Here is a 22,710-nt window from a genome sequence, read left to right on the forward strand (position 1 = left end):
TTCTGGGTTATGATTATGCATGCCCATGGAGATTCATCACATTTATTCCCAGTAATAACCCGCTTTGAATATCTACCCCAGCCACTTGCCACATTATCATACTGGTACGGCTGTTGTATTAGCATAATTGGGATTCGACGTCGGGATGCAGCATCTAGTGCCTCATCCGTTGCCGTTCTCCCACGTCCCAGATTTACCTGCATCACGAGCAGTTCCTCGTTATTCCTGATCTCCGTAATCTGTTCGGGATATAAGTCGTTCTAAAGCCAATTTATACGCCGGGCAGTTCTTATCCACGGCTTCGTGATCATGAGGTCTGTCTGCAGACTTACAGTTGCTATAAACTGGTTTGGTCTTATTGACTTTGTTTGCGCATACCTTGTACTCGTATCCCTTTTCGGAGCAATACGAGCTAGTCATTGTTTCATTTTTACAGAATTTTGAGACATGTCCAAATCTCAGACACTTAAAGCACCGAAAGATTCCTCTGTAGTCCTGGACTTTACAAGCTTGCTGTTCAATATATATCCTCTCGCTGCCTCTGCTACGCAGTATGTTTCTTATTTTGGGCGACACCTCTACTACCCAGTTAGTCAGATCACCGTCCTTTCTGCCGGTTTTAAATTTTGGATCAAATCCCTTTTTAAATTCGTCCATTTGTATACCTTCTAGTGTGCTCTTATTTTGTTCATACACATTTTTTATTATATCCACAGCACTAAGTCTTTTAGGCACGTCTCCTGCAGCCAGGAAATTCTGCAAAAGGATCATATTCATTACAGATTTGGTACCTCGGACAACAGTCCACACCCACTACAAACTGGTTATCCACCTTGAAGAGAAACCGCCAAGATCCACGAGCCCAGAAAAATTCCGCAAGGCGTATAGCTTTACATTTATAAGTTCCCATACATTAATTAATTTACACTCATCTCTATAATTGACTCGTAGCAATACGCCTTGCGGCACGCATCATTGACAACTCACTTAGCCGCACTCAGTATCGACTCACTGAGTACGTTGCCCAGCGGGGATCACGTGGAGGTGGAGCCGCTGGAGAAGTCCCTGTTGTATGTCCGCAATATAATAAAATTCAAAAACTGTTCAGCAATAAAGCCTCGTCAATAAACAACTTAGAATAGGTCTCATAAGAGCTAGTCAGTACAGAACAAGCGTATAGCATTCTTTTTATTAATATCAGCCAATTTGGCATTGTCAGTTTACTGCATTCATATAGGTCTCAATGACCAGTCATATAAGGCGAAACACAAACAGTAGTAATAGACCTCAAAGAAGTCAGTCAATCAGTCAAATCACCGCCACCACATTTATGCTCACAATTAATTTTAGTTTCCAAAGGAAACAGTCAATCTTATCAAAAGCCCATAACCACATTTAAGACAGCACAGCAATAATAGATTTAAAGAGATCAGTCAGTAACTTCTTAGGGACACACCAGCATCATAATATTTTAAGCTAATAAAGTGATTAAAAATTAGATATTTTAGAGCAAGTGCTCTGTCAATTTGTGCTAATAAATTTCTTTTTACTCACTAGTATATTTTTGCAAGCCTCCTTGAAACTTATCCAGGTTTCCTTATGCATTAGAATGCTGTCCATCTTTGGTGGCCAGCCTAGCCTCTTCTCAGCACACTTCTCCTTAAACGTCTTTCTCTCTTCTTCATAGAGAGAACATTTAAAAAGCACATGCTTGGAGAACTCCAGCTCACCACATCTGCATTGGGCATCGTTTTTTAGTTTAAAACCCTTCAACTTTGCACTGAAGTCACCATGACCAGTCACGATTAAGTCGTGTCAAAGTCCAACTTGTTCTTCAGTTTCAATCTATTTTTAATAGATGGGAAGAATTCGTATGTGCACCTACCCTTAATAGAATTATCCTATCTTCTTTGCCAAATACCTAGTGAGATATTCCTCAATATTCTTAAGATCCTGGTTTCCCAGTATCTTTGTCACATCTTCCGCAGTCGCCATTTCCACACTTATTTTTTCATTATCTCTTTTTTGTACAGATCTAATTTTGATTTTCTTCTTTACAGGATCAAGCAGGCTTATAACCTGTGCCTTAAGTTTGATATTGGTTTCATTATCAATCTTAGTGCCCACAGGTGAAGATATAATCACCACCTGTGAGACACTTTTCATTTGACCAGTGCTACCCGTAACTGGTGGGACCTTAAATTCCTTACTTCCAATAGCTTTGCATAGCTAGGCGCTCCTCTCATACCATCAAGCTTATCAATCTTTGCGGCAATTATAGTCTGTTGCTGCACTAGACCCTTACTATATGCACGCAAAGCTAGACTTTCAGCGATCAGCCTTTTAGCAATTCTAGTGATCGCATCGAAATGACCATGCAAGTCAGCCGATAACTGCTTAGAAATTCTCTTGCTGGCATTGACATCCACACTCTCATTAAGCTTGTTCTCTATTACAGCAATCACTTCATACTCTCTTTCGACGCGATTGATGCTATAGATCAAACAGTCACACATTTTATTTATTAAGTTCATTCAGTTTATTAGAAAAGAAGTATTGACAGCTAGGTGTGTTGATCCAAAGTGGCTTAATGAGTTCAATCTTCAGCTCTGAGGCAGTACTAGTTTGGAATCCTGGCCCCGAGAGGTCCACCGTTACAGAAACAGCATGCCTAGCGCATGAACCACATGCCAATACTGTCCAGGTCTACTTGGTTAGGGTAAACCCGGGCCTGTTGCTATACGGCAGCCTGGCGAGTAGATAGGGACAGCGGAAATCTCGTCAATCCATTCATGCGCGTCACTAATTAGATGCCGAGGCATTTGGCTTTTTTTTCCTAAACGCCACCTCATCCACCCATGAACAAGAATAATAAAATTAAGCCAGGGTGGATGGCTGGTCCCTAAAAAATATTATGCCTGTATGGCAGGCGGTACCAGAAATCGACAACGGCCTCCTCTTCTGTCACCCGATTCCTCTACGAATTCCAGGGCCAGTCGCGGTGTTGGCATTGAAGATGTTAAAGACTGCCAACCCACCTATTAACACCGTGGACGAAATGGTTTTTATGTCCTTCTGGACAAAACCCCAGCCACTCAGATCCCGTGCTGAGCTAGAGGATCAAACATGTTTCCAATTAATGGTGACTGACGTGAAGCCACGGAAGCCTCGCAGCAAGAAAGATTCGCGGGAGGCCAAGGCACAGGACCGAGCTCGGATCATGACTCCCGAAAGATACATTCACCTCGCCCAGGCCCGGCACGTCAGCCAGACCCGCTTCCCGACCAAGCCCGACACGCCCCGCTCCTCAGAGCCAATCCTTATTCCGAAGTTACGGATCCAGTTTGCCGACTTCCCTTACCTACATTAGTCTATCGACTAGAGGCAGACGAACGCGTTGGTTCGCAAACATAGTGACATCATCGTAGCATTGATACCAATCGCGAACAAAAAGTCTAGTTCGTGTGCCATCTATTCCTATTTGTCAGCATTTTCAATGTACACGTTTCTCGCCGGCGTCTAATAAGTTTAATTAAATAAGCAAAACATTGTCTTTTTCAGCAAAAAAAGTGTCTTACAAATTGGTAAAAATTGGTAGGTAAAATATCATGTATTAATATATTTGTTTTATTTGAAACATGTACGTAATTTATTACTTAGTGAAGCATAACCTCTTATTTCCACGTGTTATATTTACATATATTTACAAATTATAAATCTTTTTTTACAATAGTAATATATATTTATGATGGAGAACAAAGGTATAGATGGTATGGATGTACATAGACTACTAATCAATGATGTGGAAAGGAATCCTATGATATATAATAGAGAGTTGAAAACTTACAAAAATGTTACCTCCAAAAACCAAGCTTGTCAGGATATTGCATCCACAATCTGTGGAATCATTGGAATAAACACCAGTGGTATGTTTTCTTTTTTAATTAAAAAACATAGTTTCTATTTGAAATTAAAATTTTTTATTTACAAGAAAGAATTTATATTTTAAAATGTATTTTTAATAGAGAAAATTATTAATTTATGTTAATGGATTACATGATATAGTCAAGGTTACCAAAGGTCAGTAAAAAGTCAGGAAAATTAAAATTATTCAGGGATTTTAGATTTCAAAACGTTGAAGTAAATAAATATTTTTATTCTCTGTCCAAATGTTTTCGTTTTATTTGCCTTAATTTATAAAGAATTTCTGACATCAAAAATTAGTTAACTAATTAGTAAGGGGAATTTATGAAAAGAGCTAGAAAAAATTAAATTTTTAGAATTCTTAAGTAAATTCAGAATTTTGTATATTTTGTTTGCCTCATAACCTATGAAATTGCTAAGAATTCTAATATACAAACCCTTTAATTTTTTCTATTTCTGAAAATAATTTTTTTTTAAACTCCATTCTAGAAGAACTATCATAAAATTATTACTGTAAATTATTTAATGAATATTATTTTTTATAAATAGATGAACTTCAATGGTTTCAATTTGAAATTTTAGAAAATATCATTTTTTAATGAATTTAATTAGAAATTGTAAGAACCAATGATTACGGAAAATCAATTATTTTTTAAAAATTTTCCTCATTTCTATTATTTCTAATATCTAATATTTTAATAACATTTTTCAAAAAATTCTATTATTTAAACAAAAATTTTATAAAAATTTCACAGTAATTGAGTTATAAAAAATTTACTAAATTTTTTATAAATTTCTTTGCACTAATTCAATTAATTTGATTTTTTGAATTAAATTAATTTTAAATATTGTGATAAAATTTTTCTTAAAAATTATATTTTAAAAAATATTTAATTGGTTAAATAAAATTGGTAATTGAATTCTTGAAAAATGTTCCAATTATTTAACTACTTTCGGCTGAGGATACATAAAAATTGTATACGACACACGGCCAGAAATTTGGATACCCTAGCGAGCGTGATTTATAAAGCCTCGGCCTTATATATCACGCCGGCCAGGAAATCCAACTTTCTGGCCTAGTATCGTAATATACTATTTTTTGATTTTTTTTCAAAAAGTTTCTTAAATAAATTTCTTGTCGTTAGACTGTAATAATACACTAGGATACCAATTTTCAGCTCATTATATTAGGTCAAATAATGTAAAAGTTAGGGGAAAAAATTTTTTTTAAAAATTTTTTAGTTTTTCCTTGACAACGCTATGGCCATCATTACATATCAAGTTCTGCATATTTTTCCTGTAATATTCCAGTAAAAATATACCATCATGCAAAATTTCAGCTCTCCATGTCGAATAGTTTAGAAGTTAAGGGGGGGGAATTGTCACTTTTTATGCATTTTTGGACAAAAATCTTGTTATTTCCTTGACAACGCTATGACCATCACGTCCAATCACATTCGCTATATTTTTCCTGTAATCTACGAGTGAAAATACATATCTGGACCAAATTTGAGCTCTTTAGGTCAAATAGTTTAGCTGGTTACGAATCCGACATTTCGAATTTTTTGAATCTAACATTAGATTCGTCATAAGCGACCCGAAAAACCGCAAAGTAACAAATTTCAAGCGAATCCAATCAATTTTTAAAAAAGTCATCTGTCATATTAGATCCGCCATTTTGAATAACTTACATTGGATTCGTAACCAGCGACCCCGAAAACGCCCGAGTAACGAGTTTCAATCGAATCCGATCAATTTTTTAAAAAGTCATCCGCCATGTTGGATCCGCCATTTTGAATTTTAACAAATGGACATCAGATTTGTAATCAGCAACCACGAAAACCCCTGAGTAACAAATTTCAATTAGATGAATCGATGAATCGAAAAAATCTGATGTCGCTATTTTAAAATTCAAAATGGCGGATCCAATATGGCGGACGGCTTTTTTAAAAATTAATCCAAATTACCTGAAATTTGTTACTCGGGGGTTTTTGGGGTCGCTGATTACGAATCTGATGTCGGTTTTTCAAAATTCAAAATGTCGGATCCAATATGGCGGACAGATTTTTAAAAATAGATCAAAATTACCTGATATTTGTTACTCGGGGAGTTTTAGGGTCCCTGACTACGAATATGATGATGGTTCTTAAAAATTCAACATAGCGGATCCAATATGGCGGACATTTTTTTTAAATTTTGGATTCGCTTGAAAATTATCATTAGGGAGTTTTCGGGGTCGCTGATGATGAATCCGATGTCAGTTTTTAAAAATTAAAAATTGCGGATCCAATATGGTGGACATTTCTATGTCATTTTTTCAAAATTCAAAATGGAGGATCCATTATATCGGATATTTTTTTTTAATTTTTGGATTTTCTTGAAAATTATCACTCGGGGGTTTTCGGGGTCGCTTATGACGAATCGGATGTCTGTTTTTAAAAATTCAAAATGTCGGATCCAATATGGCGGACATTTTTAAAAAAAATTGTTTTTATCATAAAAGCAGAACAAATTTTACAAATGCCGGTTTCATAGAACAGCTATAAAGAGCGTTCAAAAATTGAAATTCCACTGAAATGTCCTAACGCATTTCACCTTTCCAATAAGTTCATGGGTGAAGTGGATCTCCACGGTATGCCATATTAAATCCGCAATTTTTTATTTTGAAAAACTGTCATCGGATTCGTCATCAGCGACCCCGAAAACCCCCGAATGATAATTTTCAAGCGAATCCAAAAGTTTTTAAAAAAATGTCTGCCTTATTGGATCCGCCATTTTGGATTCTGAAAAATCATCATTTTCGTAATAAGCGACCCCGACAACCCCCGAGTAACAAATTTCATGTAAATTGGATCAATTTTTAAAAAGTCATCCGCCATATTGGATCCGCCATTTTGGATTCTGAAAAATCATCATTTTCGTAATAAGCGACCCCGACAACCCCCGAGTAACAAATTTCATGTAAATTGGATTAATTTTTAAAAAGGTCATCCGCTATAGTGGATCCGCCATTTTGAATTTTGAAAAACCATCATCATATTCGTAATCAGAGACCCCGACAACCCCCGAGTAACAAATTTCAGGTAATTTGGATCAATTTTTAAAAAAGTCGTCCGCCATATTGGATCCGACATTTTGAATTTTGAAAAACTGACATTATATTCGTAATCAGCGACCCCGAAAACCCCCGAGTAATAGATTTCAGGCGATTTTAGAGATTTTTAAAATAACAATGCATTGTATTGTCCATGGCAAAGATTTTGAAAAATTTGCTAAAAGTGTTGTTTTTAAAAATTTATAACATTTTTATAATTCATTGAATTTAAAAACAGAAACGTGCGTCGCATTCTGCATAGCGTTGACTTTTTAGAAATCATTTTGTTTTTAATTTTCAGCCATTTTTGACTTTTTTACATCAATTTTTATCATGGAAAAGATTGTCAGTTTTCCGGCAGTCAGAGCAAAGTCCGAAATGGCAAAGATCTTTGCCATCGGCAGTCAAGGGGTTAAAGGGTTAACTTGCATTTTTGAAAACAAATGAATTGCTTTAACATTGTTGACGTGAACGTTAACAATTTGAAAATTTGTGAAAATAAATATTTCAAAAAAAAATTCTCCTGATTGCCAGAATTTTCAGTCCGCTTGAAATTCAAAGGAAATGTTTATAATTATTTTAAGAACTTGTAGTAAAAATTTGGATAGAAAAAAAGGTGATGTTTTTGAGAAAAATGATCTTATTTATTTTCAGAAAATCATCCGTAGTTTTTCGTGACAATGAAGTGGAAGTGGTCGACCGGAGTGGAATTGTTTTAATTACCGCAAAAGTGGTTTATATTTGTTACGTCGTAACAATTTTATTTTGAATTTAAGATTTTCTTTGAAAGTGCTTAAAGAAAGTATATAACAGTAAAACCTATAATATTGAAAAAACAGATGTTCATTTATGAAGATTTTTACTTTTTAAAAGCAATTTGTAAATACTCCACTCGAATTTTTACAACTTTATCTTAAAATAACTTCACTACTCACGTACACACAACAATAGTAAAAAGGATAAAAGCCATTAAACTCTCTAAATGAGTTTATTACTGATTGCCCAAACTACGGTCCCATTCATTTAAATCACCTGGGACAAGCTCAATGTAAAAATGGCAAATTTCGGATTTTCCAGAAATCTTTGACGTCAAGTGAAGGAGTGTCTATGAACCTCCTCTTTTCTTAATTTTAACAAATAATTGCACTTTTTAACCCCCACTATTTTACATAGCACCTCTTGAAGTTGTGTGACGAGAGAAACAGGGATGAAATGAAACATTAGAATAAACTCAGACAATCGCGTGTAAAGATCATAACGCGCTTTTTAAATCAATACATCTCACAAAATCATATCACTCACGTATAAGTCTAAATTCAAATTGCTCTTTCTCTGTTTGTAAAATTATGTTTATGTGTAAGGTGTTCATCTTTTTAAAATATATGTATTAAATGTATATTAGTGCATATTTATTCATTTATAATACCTGCATGAACCAATCAACAAACAATATTATTTACACAGTTTAGAAGAATCCTCAGAATTAGAATCCTAATTAATCCTAATTCTAAAGAGTCTCCACGGTTTATATAGGCAAAATTCCCCTGTCTCTGGATTTTTGATTTAATCTTATAAAAAGGTTCTTTGAGATGTGTTATTGAATTAATTAAAACTCAGGTTCGTCAGGATACAACTCGTGCTTTCAAAGCCCAAATAAATGTTAGAAAAACAATTAAAGGTAAAATAATTAGTTTATTTGATTTAACAACCGATTCTCTCATTAAAAGTTACAACTGATTCGAAATCTCGCTACACACACCAAACGCGATCACTCGCCACGACAACCCTTTTGCCCGTGCTAACGCACCTCTCCTTCACAAGACTCGTGAAAAACTGATGAACACGTTTTTGGTAAAAAGACGCTTTAATATGAGAACTTCCGTTTTCGATTTTCAGATTTCTCCTACCATTTTTTCCATGAAATTTATAGAGTCAAAGTGTTCTTTAGTAAAAATTACTCAAAAGTCTCTGTTTTTCACGCTTTTTTTATTCATATGTTTGCAAAAAAAAAATTTAGTCATATGTTATTAATGGAAATTATATGAACAATAAAATTATCAGTTTCGTGCAGTTTGTCTTGTTTTATAGAGATTTTTTTCTACTGAGTAATATCAATCTTTCTCCAGGGTCAAACATTTTTGAAACACACAGTAGTCATTCACTTTTATTAAGAAACGAGAAAAAAAGTGCTAAGGAGAATTAGAAGATATTCCCAAAGGTAAGGTTTTATTCAATTCAATGATAGCGCGCGGAATGTGGTATTCAATTTATTATTATTCATATTAAAAAATTTTCTATTTTCAAAAATTAATTTTTAAATAATTTCATAATCAAACATTTTTAAAATTTACTTATCAAGTATATAATTAATTAATATTGTTTATATTTTCAAAAATTTTAATACAATTTTTCGCAATAATTCAATTATTTTCATAAATAATAAAATTGTGCAACGGAATTAAATTATTCTCAAATTTTTTGACAAAATTCTTTGCAAGAATTTAATGATTTTCAATACAATAATTTTTTTGAAAATATTTGAAAAGAAAAATTATTTAAAAAGTTAGGAAACAAAAAAGCAAAAAACAACTAACTTCAAACTGCGAACAGATTACCGTAACACAAAGATTATTAATTATGGATTATTATATAATAGTAGATTGTGCATCAAGGGAGTGGAAATCAATTTTCCTCCCGAGTTGCACATACTATTTTTTCTAACATACGTATACCGAAAGTACAAACGCGGCAGTTTGGTTGTTACTTTTCAATGTATAGTTGTAGCTGGGGCGGTATAGTTACAACTGGTGGTAACTGAAAGTTTGTGAAAAGCTTGAAATAACTAAACTAACAAAAGCAGCGTAAGTTACGCAACTTATGTAAGTTACGTAAATTATGTATTATTTTTAACCTAGAGGACTAACATAACTACATCATTTACGTAAGTTACGTAACTCCCGTAATTTACATAATTACACAATTTACGTAACTCACGTAAGTTACTTAGATAACGTAACTCACGTAACTGATTCACCAATGGTCATACTTTGATTTATACTTCGTTCCTAATATTAACATTATCGAGAAAGTAAGTTACTTTTCCTCCCTCATAGGGAGGGAATGTTACATTCCCTCCCGCTCGCAGGGAATCATACACTTTTCTCCCGCTTGACACGTAGGAAATGGTGTACTTTCGGTGCGTGTGTTAGAAAAAATTTTTTATAAAAATTTTTTATTACGAATTTTAATTTGCACCAATATTTGTAAGAAATTAATAAGAAAACATTATTAAAAACGTTAAAAAAAGTATAACAAACATTGCATTGTAGATTCTTCAAATATTATCTTATGTATTAGTATGATTCATGGAGGTATGATTTAATTTCAAAATTAAATTATTTTTTTGTAATTTCAGGTTATACATATACCAAAATGACAAACACAAGTTTGAATCTTGATATATTGCTAGCCATTCTTGTTATCATTCAAATGTCATGCTTACTAAAATTGTCAAAAGCTGAAAAAAATCAAGAAGATGGGGTGTACGACCTATAAATCGACGTAGAGATGTTCTTGGCGAATATGAAACTCTTTTCCAAGAAATGCAAGAGGACGAAGATTATTTCTTTAAATACACAAGAATGAGCAAAGAGAGCTACCAATATTTATTAACAAAAGTAACGCCATATCTTCTTAAAAGAAGTCGAAGAAAACCGCTTACTCCTGGACATCGACTTAGCATGACACTCAAGTAAATTATCCAATTTTATATTTTCATTATTAGAGCAATAATAATTATTATTTTTTAAAGTTGAATTATTTTCCATATCTTCAATTACACATTTTCAAAAATTTAAATATTTATAAAAATTATTTTTGATTTTTTAAAGAATCGAATGTATAGTTCAAGATTCTATAAGTAATTAAATTTCAGAATGTAATTATTATTATTAAATTGTTGAGTAATTTAGTTAATAAATTATAATGAATGGTTATAGGGATATATAAAATGTGGTTTTTGTGACTGCGCTAAAAAAATAAAGAAATTTTTCAACTTTTTAAAAATATTTTAGTGTAAATATTTAAAAATAAAAAAATTCATATTTTAATGAAAGCTTTCTTGAGGCAGACATTTTAATACACTGGTAGAAGATAATTGAAAGATAACTTGAAAATTTTTTTAGAAAGTCCACTTTAAACTTGATATACGATTTGAATAGCACGTTTAATTTAGAAATATGAAAAATAAAAGATTTCAAAGCTTAAATAAATTGTATTTTTGATAATCTAAAAAAAATTTTCTTAAAATTTTTTTGTTGAAATTTCTAATTTTTTTAAGGAACATTTGAAGTTTAAATATTCAAAAAATTCTAAAAAGTGTGTTACAGTGTGTAATAATAATTTTAAAAAATGTGTTTTCTGAAATTATGGACTGTTTTATTGTCAATAAATCATCCTAGTTTTGTTATTAATTTTAAATCTTTTTATCAATTTAAAAAGTGATTGTGAAGTGGTGATAACATATATCCAAAAATTCTTTAAACCACATAGATTGTAAAGAAGACGACTTTAAGACATTCCATGTGCATTCTATGCCCACTTGGTTCTCTTTGAAAAATAATCTACGCTTCGTCAAGTAATTCAGGAGACAACCGTAGCAATTATTAAAGTTTTGGCTCCTGATTACTTGAAAGTACCTACTCGTGAAGACTGGATTAGAATATCTGAAGGATTTAAGGATGTTTGGAACTTGCCTAACTGCGGAGGAGCAATAGACGGCAAGCATATTACGATAAAAGCACCAGCAAACTCTGGTAGTTTGTTTTTCAACTACAAAAAAACCTTCAGCACTGTCTTAATGTCAATATGCGACCACGAATATAAATTCAACTTGGTTGATATTGGCTCATTTGGAGGTTGTAACGATGCTGGAATTTTTGAAGACAGTTTAATTTCAGAGGGATTGTTTAATGGTATTTTGAATCTACCCGACGAACAGTTTCAAATTCCAAATTTTAGTATTACAACCCCAATTTTTTTGGTGGGTGACGACATTTTTCCTATATCTACCAAGTTGTTAAAACCATATCCTGGTTCTTATTTAAGTGATGAACAAAAGGTTTTCAATTATCGCTTGTCACGTGCGAGAAGGATTGTTGAAAACGCTTTTGGTATTATGGCTTCAAGATGGAGAATTTTATACACTAAAATTTCTGCCGACCCTCAGAAAGTCGATAACATTGTCATGGCCATTATTTGCCTTCATAACTTTTTAATGTCTATAAACAATAAAGCAGACACAAATAGACAGCAATATTGTCCAGCATCTCATGTTGATCGAGAAACAGAAGGAGGACGTGTCTTATTAGGTAAATATTTTTAATATTTTCTATTTTGAAAGTTTTGATTTGATTATTTATGTTATACAATTTTAAATTCGCAGGAGATTGGCAATTTGATGGTAACGATCAACTAAAATCATTTCCACCAATCCAACCAGAACGTCGAGGTACTTTAATTGGTCAACAAATGCGTAACACTCTGGCTGCACACTTTTCAAGTCCGTCAGGAGAAGTACCGTGGCAATGGGATTATATTAGATGACAAAATCGAGACAATCATTAAAAATGGATTTACTTTTTTTACCAGACTCAATTTTTCGGGTATTTTAAAAATATATATTCTACTCTTTAAATGTTTTAATAAATATATTATTTATTTGAAAAACCTTTAAATCAGTTCAAACAAAATGTGATATTATTACTAGTTGTAATTATAATACTATGTTATATTTCATATAGTACAATATTTTTGTACATCGAATTCAACATTGAAATAATATACTATCTCTTTCGAAAATAGTATTTCTTTTTTATAATAGTTCCGCCCAGTGTATAAAAGTAGAAAATAAGATATAACTTCCAAATTTAGATCACAGAACAGTGATTGTTATAAAATTGTTAATTATTACGTTTGAAATGTGAAATTACGATATTTTTCTATAAAAAGAATAATAATAATTGTTAATTTTCTAATGCGTCATAATAGATCTGAATTTATTATTGGTTAACCAGTGCATCGATTTTTATAGTGAATTCAAAAAGTCTCATTTTTTATTTTTCGTATTTTATGGTTACTTTAATAACACCTAAATTCTAAATGTTTATATTCATATGGAAATAAGAAAGAGAATTAAATCGAAAAATCGCTTGTCTGTGTTATGTGATTTTACTTAAATATCTTAGTTGTTAATTAATTGTTATTAAAAAAGAAAACTATAAACGACTGTGATAAAGAAGTAGTCATGATTTCTTACTGAATTAAGAAGTCAGATCATTATATTGTTTTATCTTCGTAAACTAAGCAATTTACTGGACATAAAATGTGATTTTGTGGATAAGAAAATTAATTTTATTAATAAAAGTACCTAATGGTATGCAGAAATTGTTTCTATTTCTATTTTAAACTAAATTTCCATATACAGTACGCTATTCCAGGTCTCAGACTCATGTGTTCTTTTAAAATGAGGAAATCATCGAAAGTTTCCTAAAAGTTTATATTTTGCAACTTTCAGAATTTTTATTGTGTGAAGTTTATGAAACTTGAAGGAATTTTTCAAATGTTCACTGTTTTTCAATATTTAATGTAAAATTTTGACTAAACATTTAAAAACATTATACATTTAAAGAATTTTTTAAACTTTCATGAAATTCGCTACCGCTACTGAAGTTTACATAGGTTACAGTCCACATTATTTCAACTTTCAGAAAACTTTCGGTGCAGTGTGGAAATAAATTACTATGAGTGAACTTTTTCTTAGCTCAATATCTTACACAAAATTTTTTTTTTAATTTTTGGGTCAGTAGGTGGTATAAACTAACATATATCATAGTCAGTTTCCCAAAATTATCACTTACCTTAAAGAAATTTCAGTCTTACCAAAGAGTGCAATTTTATGATTTTTAAAAATGTTGGGGAATTGTGGGCCACTGCCTAAATTGAGTTCAAAATCAAAAATAACGATGAAATATATTTATTAAATGGTTAGAAATATTAAAAATGTTATAAATATTTAATTATAAGTTTAAAATTAAAAAACAAAAAGTAAAAAATGAAATTAATCGGAATCACAATTTAGCCAAATACAATAGGCTCAATTAATAACACATTTTAAATGAATAGCTCTATCGCTTGAATCGCAATGACTATTATTGTTTTTGTTAAATTACTATAACTATGAGTGATTTTAATAATATTTGCAATTAAATCGCCAAAAACATGCAATAAATACTTCCCTAAAGAAAGTGGCTCACAATTTTCCAAATGCTTCATTTTACAAAAAGCTTTGTATTATTTATTCATTTTAATTTAATGAAAAATTTCTTTTTGGAGTCAAAATACCAATGACACATAATAATTAAAAAAATATATTCCATAATTAATTCTTGAAAATCCTTGTAAAAAAAATAAAAACATGATGGCCCAAAATAAATACTTTAATAAAATTTTTCAGGTGATTTTTATTAACGGTTTATAGGTAATTGTAAAGCGTTGTAAAGTCATGAAATGCTAAAGAAAAATTTAATTTCTACGAACAAAAGAAAATCAAAAAATTGGATTATCAAACATGTAAATATTATTAAATAATGGAGGTGGCCCACAATTTCCCAATCTTCCTTTATATATTTTAGGATACTAGACAAATTAACTCCTCTTATTGAGAAATTTAATTTATCGAAAATTTAATTATTGAGAATACTGTATAAGGTAATATATAAGTATTTTATTTTGTAATTTCTAAATATGGTATTCTGACGTACATGTATAATAATAAAAAATGGGAGTTAATGGTTGTAAGTAAATTTTAGAACACTAATATTTAAACAATTTTTATCACAAACAACTTGAAACAACAACACAAGTTGTTTAAAATTTTACATATTTCAATGACATATTATTATTATTATTTACATATTTCAAGCGACAAGGCCGCTTCCCAGGTGCGATTTTTTGGTCGGCTCATAGTTGGGCCAACTTGTACATCTATCACTCGAGCAACGAAGATCTTATTGTATTTATCGATTGCAACTAGGCCCGATATATCTCACGCCGCCAGTAAATTATGTCAATTTAACCATTGCTTCAATGTAACTCATTGGGGTGCAGCCAAGAGAGTACTGAGATACCTTAGATGTACTGACGATCTCGGAATCCTCTTTAAACACTACAAGAAGGAGATGTTAGGTCTTGTGGATGTGGACTGGGCGGGATCCATCGACGACAGGCGATCATTCACCGGATTTGATTTCACACTGAGCGGCGGTGCTATTCTATGGGACTCGAGGAAGCAACGGACCATTGCGTTATCGACTACTGAAGCAGAGTACATGGCCTTGAGTGAGGGAGCCAAGGAAGCACTGCATCTAAGTCGATTTCTAAAGGAACTTAGACAGTCTGATTTGCAGTCAATTAAGCTGTGCATTGACAATTTCAGTGCACAAAAGTTAGCAACGTTTCCAGTTTTTGACAGCCGAACAAAGCATATCGATGTTTAGCATCATTTCGTGCGAGACGTTATCAAGCCAAAAGAGATTCAATTGGAGCATATGTCATCCGAGGATATGCTTGCCGATATCCTTACCAAGGCAATGACCAAACCAACGCACCAACGATGCGTTCTTTCCATAGGATTGGAAAAATCAGGACCTGGACCATTGGAGATTGTCTCAAGGGGAAGTGTTCAGAAACTGATCCAACCTCTAGCCCTCAGCGCTAGGTGGTGTACACACTCGTGTACATTCACTCATAAACGTAGCGTCTTTTGTTCACTCAAGTGTTCAGCATTCTTTATATTATTTGTCTGTTTCAATTTCATAACATTAAAGTTCTTTATATTAAATATCTATACTCGGTTTTCTTTCTCACTTCGCCTGGATTTCGTCAACAGTTTAAAATCCAATGTCTTCAATATGTGATCTATGTAAGGATTTTATAGAAATATAAATAAAAATTAAGTCATCTTTTATCAAATGTTTTCTATTTAAATAATAATATAATATAATATTTAATATATTATACTAGAACTAATTTTTGCGCGCCCATTACATCATTTTCAATTTGAAATACTATTATGAATGAAGTTGTCCATACCATCTATTACAACTTACTATTCTGATGATTAAATAGGGTATAAGTGTACCAATTGCCGAGGGTGTTCCATTTGTCGATGTTACCATGGTAATAACCAAAAAATATTGTCTAAAATGTCTCATTTGTTTATTTATATAATATTAATATATTTTTTTCACATTTATAACGCTTAGAAAAATTAATATTTATTACTTTTTTCATTTACAATGTGCTACACTGTTTAAATAAAATTCAAAGTTTGTTTACTCGACAACAGGAACCATCCTCGACAATTTTGGTACGTTTACCCTATTTTGAAATAACCGAATTCTCTTATCCTGTTTGTTATTCTATATTTTAATATTTAATAACGTAAGACTTGACAATTTCAAAAAGTGTGTTTTCTTAATACTAACTTTAATTATTATTTATGTATAATGTAACATTTAAACATGTTTATTTTAAAATTTTTATTTATAATAAAACTTAATTTTCACGAAATACATTTAGGATCACTATTAAAATATGTTTTGTAATTATTTTCGTTAAAAGTAATATCGACAAAAGAGTTGTTAATTTAACAGCTGTCAAAAAGAATTATTTTTTGTAAACTGCGTTTTTTAAACTAATGACACCATCAAAATGTAAAAAAACATTTTGTTTTGCCTTTACGGATGAGTCTTCCGAAGGAGAAAAATAAATTTTTTTACCAAAGTTATCGCTATTTCAATTTTTTGCAACTTTAAAAAAATATATCTCTTAAATAAATGAATCAATTTAAATAAACCAACCAGGAATACACTGCAAAAAGCAGTATCTTATTTAAGATGTTTTGGTAGTCATTTTTAAGTTATTTGAAATATCTTAATTTAAGATGTTTAAAGTATCTTTGTACACAATTTCATCATATTTTTTGTGAAAAAAGTTTTAAGGTTAACTATGGGCTTATATGTAAGGCATTTTATGCATCTTAGTTTAAATTTTTTTCGCATCTTACAATTCACAAGTATCTTATCGCTAAACATCTTATTGAGACAGAAACATCTTAATTTAAAATACTTTAAAAAACTTTCAGAAGTATCTTACTTTTTTAAGATAGAAAAAATATCTAAGACGTATAAAACATCTTAAAAATCAGTAAGATACTTTAGAAACCATCTTATTTTCAGATGTAAGATACCATTTTTCCATCTTACATCTTATTTTAAGATATCAAATAAGACACTTATTTTTGCAGTGTACAAAGAGGATAAAATATAATTTCGTTTAAAATTAAAAAACAATTAAAAGCTTAATTTTTATTAATTATTTAATAAGTTGTTTAAAAACAAATGAATAAGAAATTTTTTTTCTGCCTATTAAAAATTTGAAAAAATCTTAACATACAATTAAAACTATAAGAAATCAAAATCCGTTTAGAAAATTTATGAGCGGCATTTATTTTAAAACTCAGTTTATTATATAAAACTAATATTTTTCAGAACTCTAACGTGATAATTTTCAAATATCTTTTATTGATTTAGAGAAGTGATTAGTTATATTGTGGCTATGTCAAAAAAATGTCTTATGGGTAGAAACTTATTAAAAAAATTTAATTTCAATTATGTTGGAATTTCAAGTATATACATTTAAAATTTGATGCATAAATTTTGGGTCACCACATTTTTAAAAGTTTTTGGGGTCGCAGATTACGAATCTAAAGGCAGAATTTCAAAATTCAAAAAGGCGGATCCAACATGACGGACTAATTTTATAAAATTTCTTGAATTCGATTGAAACTTGTTACTTAGGGGTTTTCGGTGTCGCGTCGCTGGATACGAATCTAAAGTCAGCTTTTCCAAATTCAAAATAGCGGATCCAATATGGAGGACGAATTTTTATAAATGTCTTGAATTCGATTGAAACTTGTTACTTGGAGGATTTTGGGGACGCTGATTACGAATCTAAAGTCCAATTAGCAAAATTCAAAGTGTTGGATCCAATATGGCTGACGAATTTAATTACATATAAATTGCAACAACAAACTAAATTAGCGGTTAAAAATAAATTTTTTAATAGCCCAGATAGCAAAGTGCGCGCATAGTGACGGACACATGCTCGCACGCGTGTTAATTAATCAGCACGGCGTGCGCTCATTTGAGCACACAGATGCCAAAAAAAATTGTCTCCTCATTTTTGATATCGGAATTATTTCTAATGTAGTTTTGGTTATTGAACACGATACTGAGTCTAAAAATTGCCCATCACTCCAGAATTTTTAGAAAAGTGAGGGTAAAGACTCCATAAAATGTCAGGTCATATTAACCCTTTAACGCCCAAATGGACAAAATTTTGGCATGAAGTTTAAGGACTTATTTCGGTACTTAAAAGTCAATAGAAAAATTCACGAATCATCATTTCTTATGTTTTTATATGCGCTCTATCGAATGGCGTTAAAAAAAGTCAAAAATTTATAAACAAAAAATTTATTAATGTTTTTTTATAAAAAAAGTCCGATTTTTTTTCCAATTTTTGTTTAATTTTCAATTTTTTCTACTATGAAATAGCGGAAAAATAATTCCAAATGTTACAAATAACGTGACATAGATATATAACCTAGATGATAGGACTATAGAGAAAATTAAAAATTAAAATGGCGGCTCAAAAATGGAGTTTGAAGTTCAAATTTTTTCAAAATTTGATTCGAAAGTACGAAATTGTTAAAAGTGTTTAGATCAGCTTGAAATTTGTTACTCGGGGGTTTTAGGGGTCGCTGCTCAAGAATCTGAAGTGCAATTTTAAAAATTCAATATGGCGGATCCAATATGGCGGACAATTTTTTTTAAAAACTCATTAAATTTGCTTGAAACTTGTTACTCGGGGGTTTTTTGGGTCACTGATTATGAATCTAAAATCCAATTTTCAAAATTCAAAATGGCGGATCCAATATGGCAGACAATTTTTCTAAAAAATCATTAGATTCGCTTGAAACTTGTTACTCGGGGGTTTTTGGATTCGCTTATTACGAATATAATATCAAATTTTTAAAATTAAACATGGTCGATCTAATATGACAGACGAATTTTCAGTTGAAATTCGATAATCACGTTCTTTAGCCATTAAAATATTTAAAATATTTTTAATGTTTCCCAACTTTCACCACGTGGGCGTGGAGGAAAACGTGAACTGGAAAGTCTTTTTTTTATTTTTAAATTTTATATATTTTTTTTTACTTTTTTCTTTTTTTTACTTTTTTTATTTTTTATGTATTTTTCTTCTTTTTATTTGTTATTATAATTTTTGAATTTAAAGGTAAAAAAAATGGAAATGTATGTTTTATTTTAATCATTACTTATTTCAAGGTCAAATTGAAAAAACAATTTTTTTATCTCCAGCTTGTAGCTCTTGTAAAACCTTTTAATAATAATTATTCACAGTTTTAATTCGATTAATTTCACATATCAATATATTAAATCGAAAAAAAGATATTTTTAAAAAAGACAAAATTTTGAAATTTTGTAACTCAAAAAATATTTTATCAATTTTAATAATATTTCATATTTACATTTCTACTAATAATGGTAACATGTTAACCAAATTTCGAGAAAATTCATTTTTTGACCTGTGCAGTTGAGAAAATTTGACCTATAATTATTAATTTTTAAAATATTAAAATAATACAAAATTATATAAATATATATATATATTTAATTTATTAATTATTTATTTATCTATTTTTTTAAATTATTAAAAGTTTTTATTTAATTTACAGTTCAAGTTTATCTCCACGTGGTGAAAGTTGGGAAACATTAAAAATATTTTAATGGCTAAAGAAAGTGATTATCGAATTTCAACTGAAAATTCGTCCGTCATATTGGAGCGGCCATGTTTAATTTTAAAAATTTGATATTATATTCGTAATAAGCGACCCCAAAAACCCCCGAGTAACAAGTTTCAAGCGAATCTAATGATTTTTTAGAAAAATTGTCTGCCATATTGGATCCGCCATTTTGAATTTTAAAAATTGGACTTCTGATTCGTGATCAGCGACCCCTAAAACCCCCGAGTAACAAATTTCAAGCTAATCTTATGAGTTTTTGAAAAATTTGTCGGCCATATTGGATTTTCCATTTTGAATTTTGAAAATTGGATTTTAGATTCATAATCAGTGACCCCAAAAACCCCCGAGTAACAGGTTTCAAGTAAATTTAATGAGTTTTAAAAAAAATTGTCCGCCATATTGGATCCTCCGTATTGAATTTTTAAAATTGCACTTCAGATTCGTGAGCAGCGACCCCTAAAACCCCCGAGTAACAAATTTCAAGTTGATCTAAACACTTTTAACAATTTCGTACTTTCGAATCAAATTTTGAAAAAATTTGAACTTCTAACTCCATTTTTGAGCCGCCATTTTAACTTTTAATTTTCTCTATAGTCCTATCATCTAGGTTATATATCTATGTCACGTTATTTGTAACATTTGGAATTATTTTTCCGCTATTTCATAGTAGAAAAAATTGAAAATTAAACAAAAATTGGAAAAAAAATCGGACTTTTTTTATAAAAAACATTAATAAATTTTTTGTTTATAAATTTTTGACTTTTTTTAACGCCATTCGATAGAGCGCATATGAAAACATAAGAAATGATGATTCGTGAATTTTTCTATTGACTTTTAAGTACCGAAATAAGTTCTTAAACTTCATGTCAAAATTTTGTCCATTTGGGCGTTAAAGGGTTAAAAAAATACAATAAAAAAGAAATCAATTTTTTTGACTCTCGCAATGGGAACTTCCCCTTAATTGCTTTTTATAAAAGCTTACCAAATTTTAATTTGCTATCTTAGGTCAATAAAGTAAGTTATAAGCTTCCTGATATGCCTTTTCATGTTAGTCGCGAGCCTTTTTATTATCAAAAACCATACAAAATTGAGTAATTCAATGTATTTATCCAAAAACATGAACGGATAATTATAATGATATTTTGCGAACCGAATAAAAAACACTTGTAAATAACTTTAAGACATCATTTCAAAAAATTGAAATTAATATTTTTAAGGTTAAGTAAATAACAATTTAATATCTAATAATTACTATTCAAGTTAGTTTTAAGAGAAAGGAAAGGATCACCACAGCACAATTAACAACAACTAAATATATATATATATATAAAGATCTAAAAACTTTATTTATAACAAAATAATGAAGAATATATAAAATAAATTTGCAATAAAAAGAATCTTTCATATATTACCATAATAAAAATAAATAATTACAAGAAAACTCACCTCTTAAAACTATAAAAATGCACATTGCAAGTAATTCGTTTTTTCAAACTTTTTTAATTCACAATAACTTTTTATTCACAAGAAATTTTGAAAAAGAGAAATCCCACCTGACAGCACGGCGAACACTACCAAGAATTACACTCGCGTAATTACAATAAAAAAAATTTATCAATAAACAAAAACTTTTTTTTAACTAACTTTTTAACTAACTTTAAATTGACATTCATTTTTCTTACTTTAATTAACATTTAAAAACTTTAATTCGTAATTTCAATTCAAAAAAATATATATAAATATACTTGTTGTTTGACTCTCAACACAATGCACCAATAGCAAGCGTTGTCGCCGATACTGTTAGCCAATAGCGACCGTTATCATCTTAGCAAGAACCAATAATAAGCATTTTTATCGAATTTAAGCCAATGGCAAGCGTTATCATGTCATAAAATAGCAGATTTCTTATATAGGATTTCACACTACTTTTAGGTAAATCCCAATGAACCAATGGTGGACATTAAATAACATGTTCGATGTAGTAGGTATTGGAAAATAGCCTGAAATGGTTAAACGATTGGAAACAGGCTGTAAAATATAATTTAATTCAGGAAACAGAATTCCTTACTAATTATATGGCTCAAAGTCTTCGTATGACATTTCAGTCTACTTTAGATATAGTGGGATCCCGATATAGTAGATTATTATCGTATACAGTAAGAAAAGCTATCCGTCAGTCATAGGAAAGTATGGGAATCGCATAAGTCTGTCTCACTCCCACTCATGGGATATGACTGACGTGCTAGGTTTTCGTACTGTATGTGACCGCGTCTAAGAAAAGAGACCTTATAACCAAACTTAACTTTTCGAATAAAATGCGTTTAAAGTTTTACATTCAAATTATTGTTTTTAAGCGAAAATACTTATTATCATTTTAGTAATAAAAAAATTATAATTTTTTAATCCAGGACTAAAATCGTCTTTTTATAATGTACTAAAATCTTCCAAATCAGGAAATTGCTACCTCAATCATAGGATAGGAATTTTTTTTACTTTTATTTATATTTAATTTCAGTTTATTATGTTTTTTCTCTTAAACGTTTTAAACTCAGGCCAAAGTACCTACTATTAATTCATGTCACCGAGTTGTATGAACTATCAACATTAGTTTTTAAAAATAAAGATTCGGTTTTAAAAATTAACTTTATTGAACAATTATAATAACTATTATATAAATAAACATTGTATATCAAACAAATTTACATTTGACACTGTTTTGTCTGATCTTAAAAATTAATTTTTT

The 22,710-nt window shown here is 30.4% G+C and overlaps 1 protein-coding gene across 1 annotated transcript; it reads left to right on the forward strand.

Moving 5' to 3' along the window:
* Positions 1–10,731: 10,731 nt before the first annotated feature.
* Positions 10,732–12,772, forward strand: LOC122511982. Its single transcript, XM_043627582.1, has 3 exons — positions 10,732–10,769; positions 11,570–12,387; positions 12,462–12,772. Exons 2-3 carry the CDS (start codon positions 11,877–11,879, stop codon positions 12,620–12,622), a joined length of 672 nt encoding a protein of 223 aa, XP_043483517.1. The 5' UTR covers positions 10,732–10,769; positions 11,570–11,876; the 3' UTR covers positions 12,623–12,772.
* The last annotated feature ends 9,938 nt before the right edge of the window (positions 12,773–22,710 follow it).

Source organism: Leptopilina heterotoma, unplaced genomic scaffold, assembly GCF_015476425.1.
Source record: "Leptopilina heterotoma isolate Lh14 unplaced genomic scaffold, ASM1547642v1 Lhet_92, whole genome shotgun sequence".
Taxonomy (NCBI): Eukaryota; Metazoa; Arthropoda; class Insecta; order Hymenoptera; family Figitidae; genus Leptopilina; species Leptopilina heterotoma.

Bases quoted from the DNA above. Each gene is read 5' to 3' on its own strand.
- LOC122511982 (XM_043627582.1), top strand. From the start codon at position 11,877: ATGTCAATATGCGACCACGAATATAAATTCAACTTGGTTGATATTGGC. The intron at 12,388-12,461 runs GTAAATATTTTT...TTAAATTCGCAG, and splicing joins AGGAGGACGTGTCTTATTAG to GAGATTGGCAATTTGATGGT.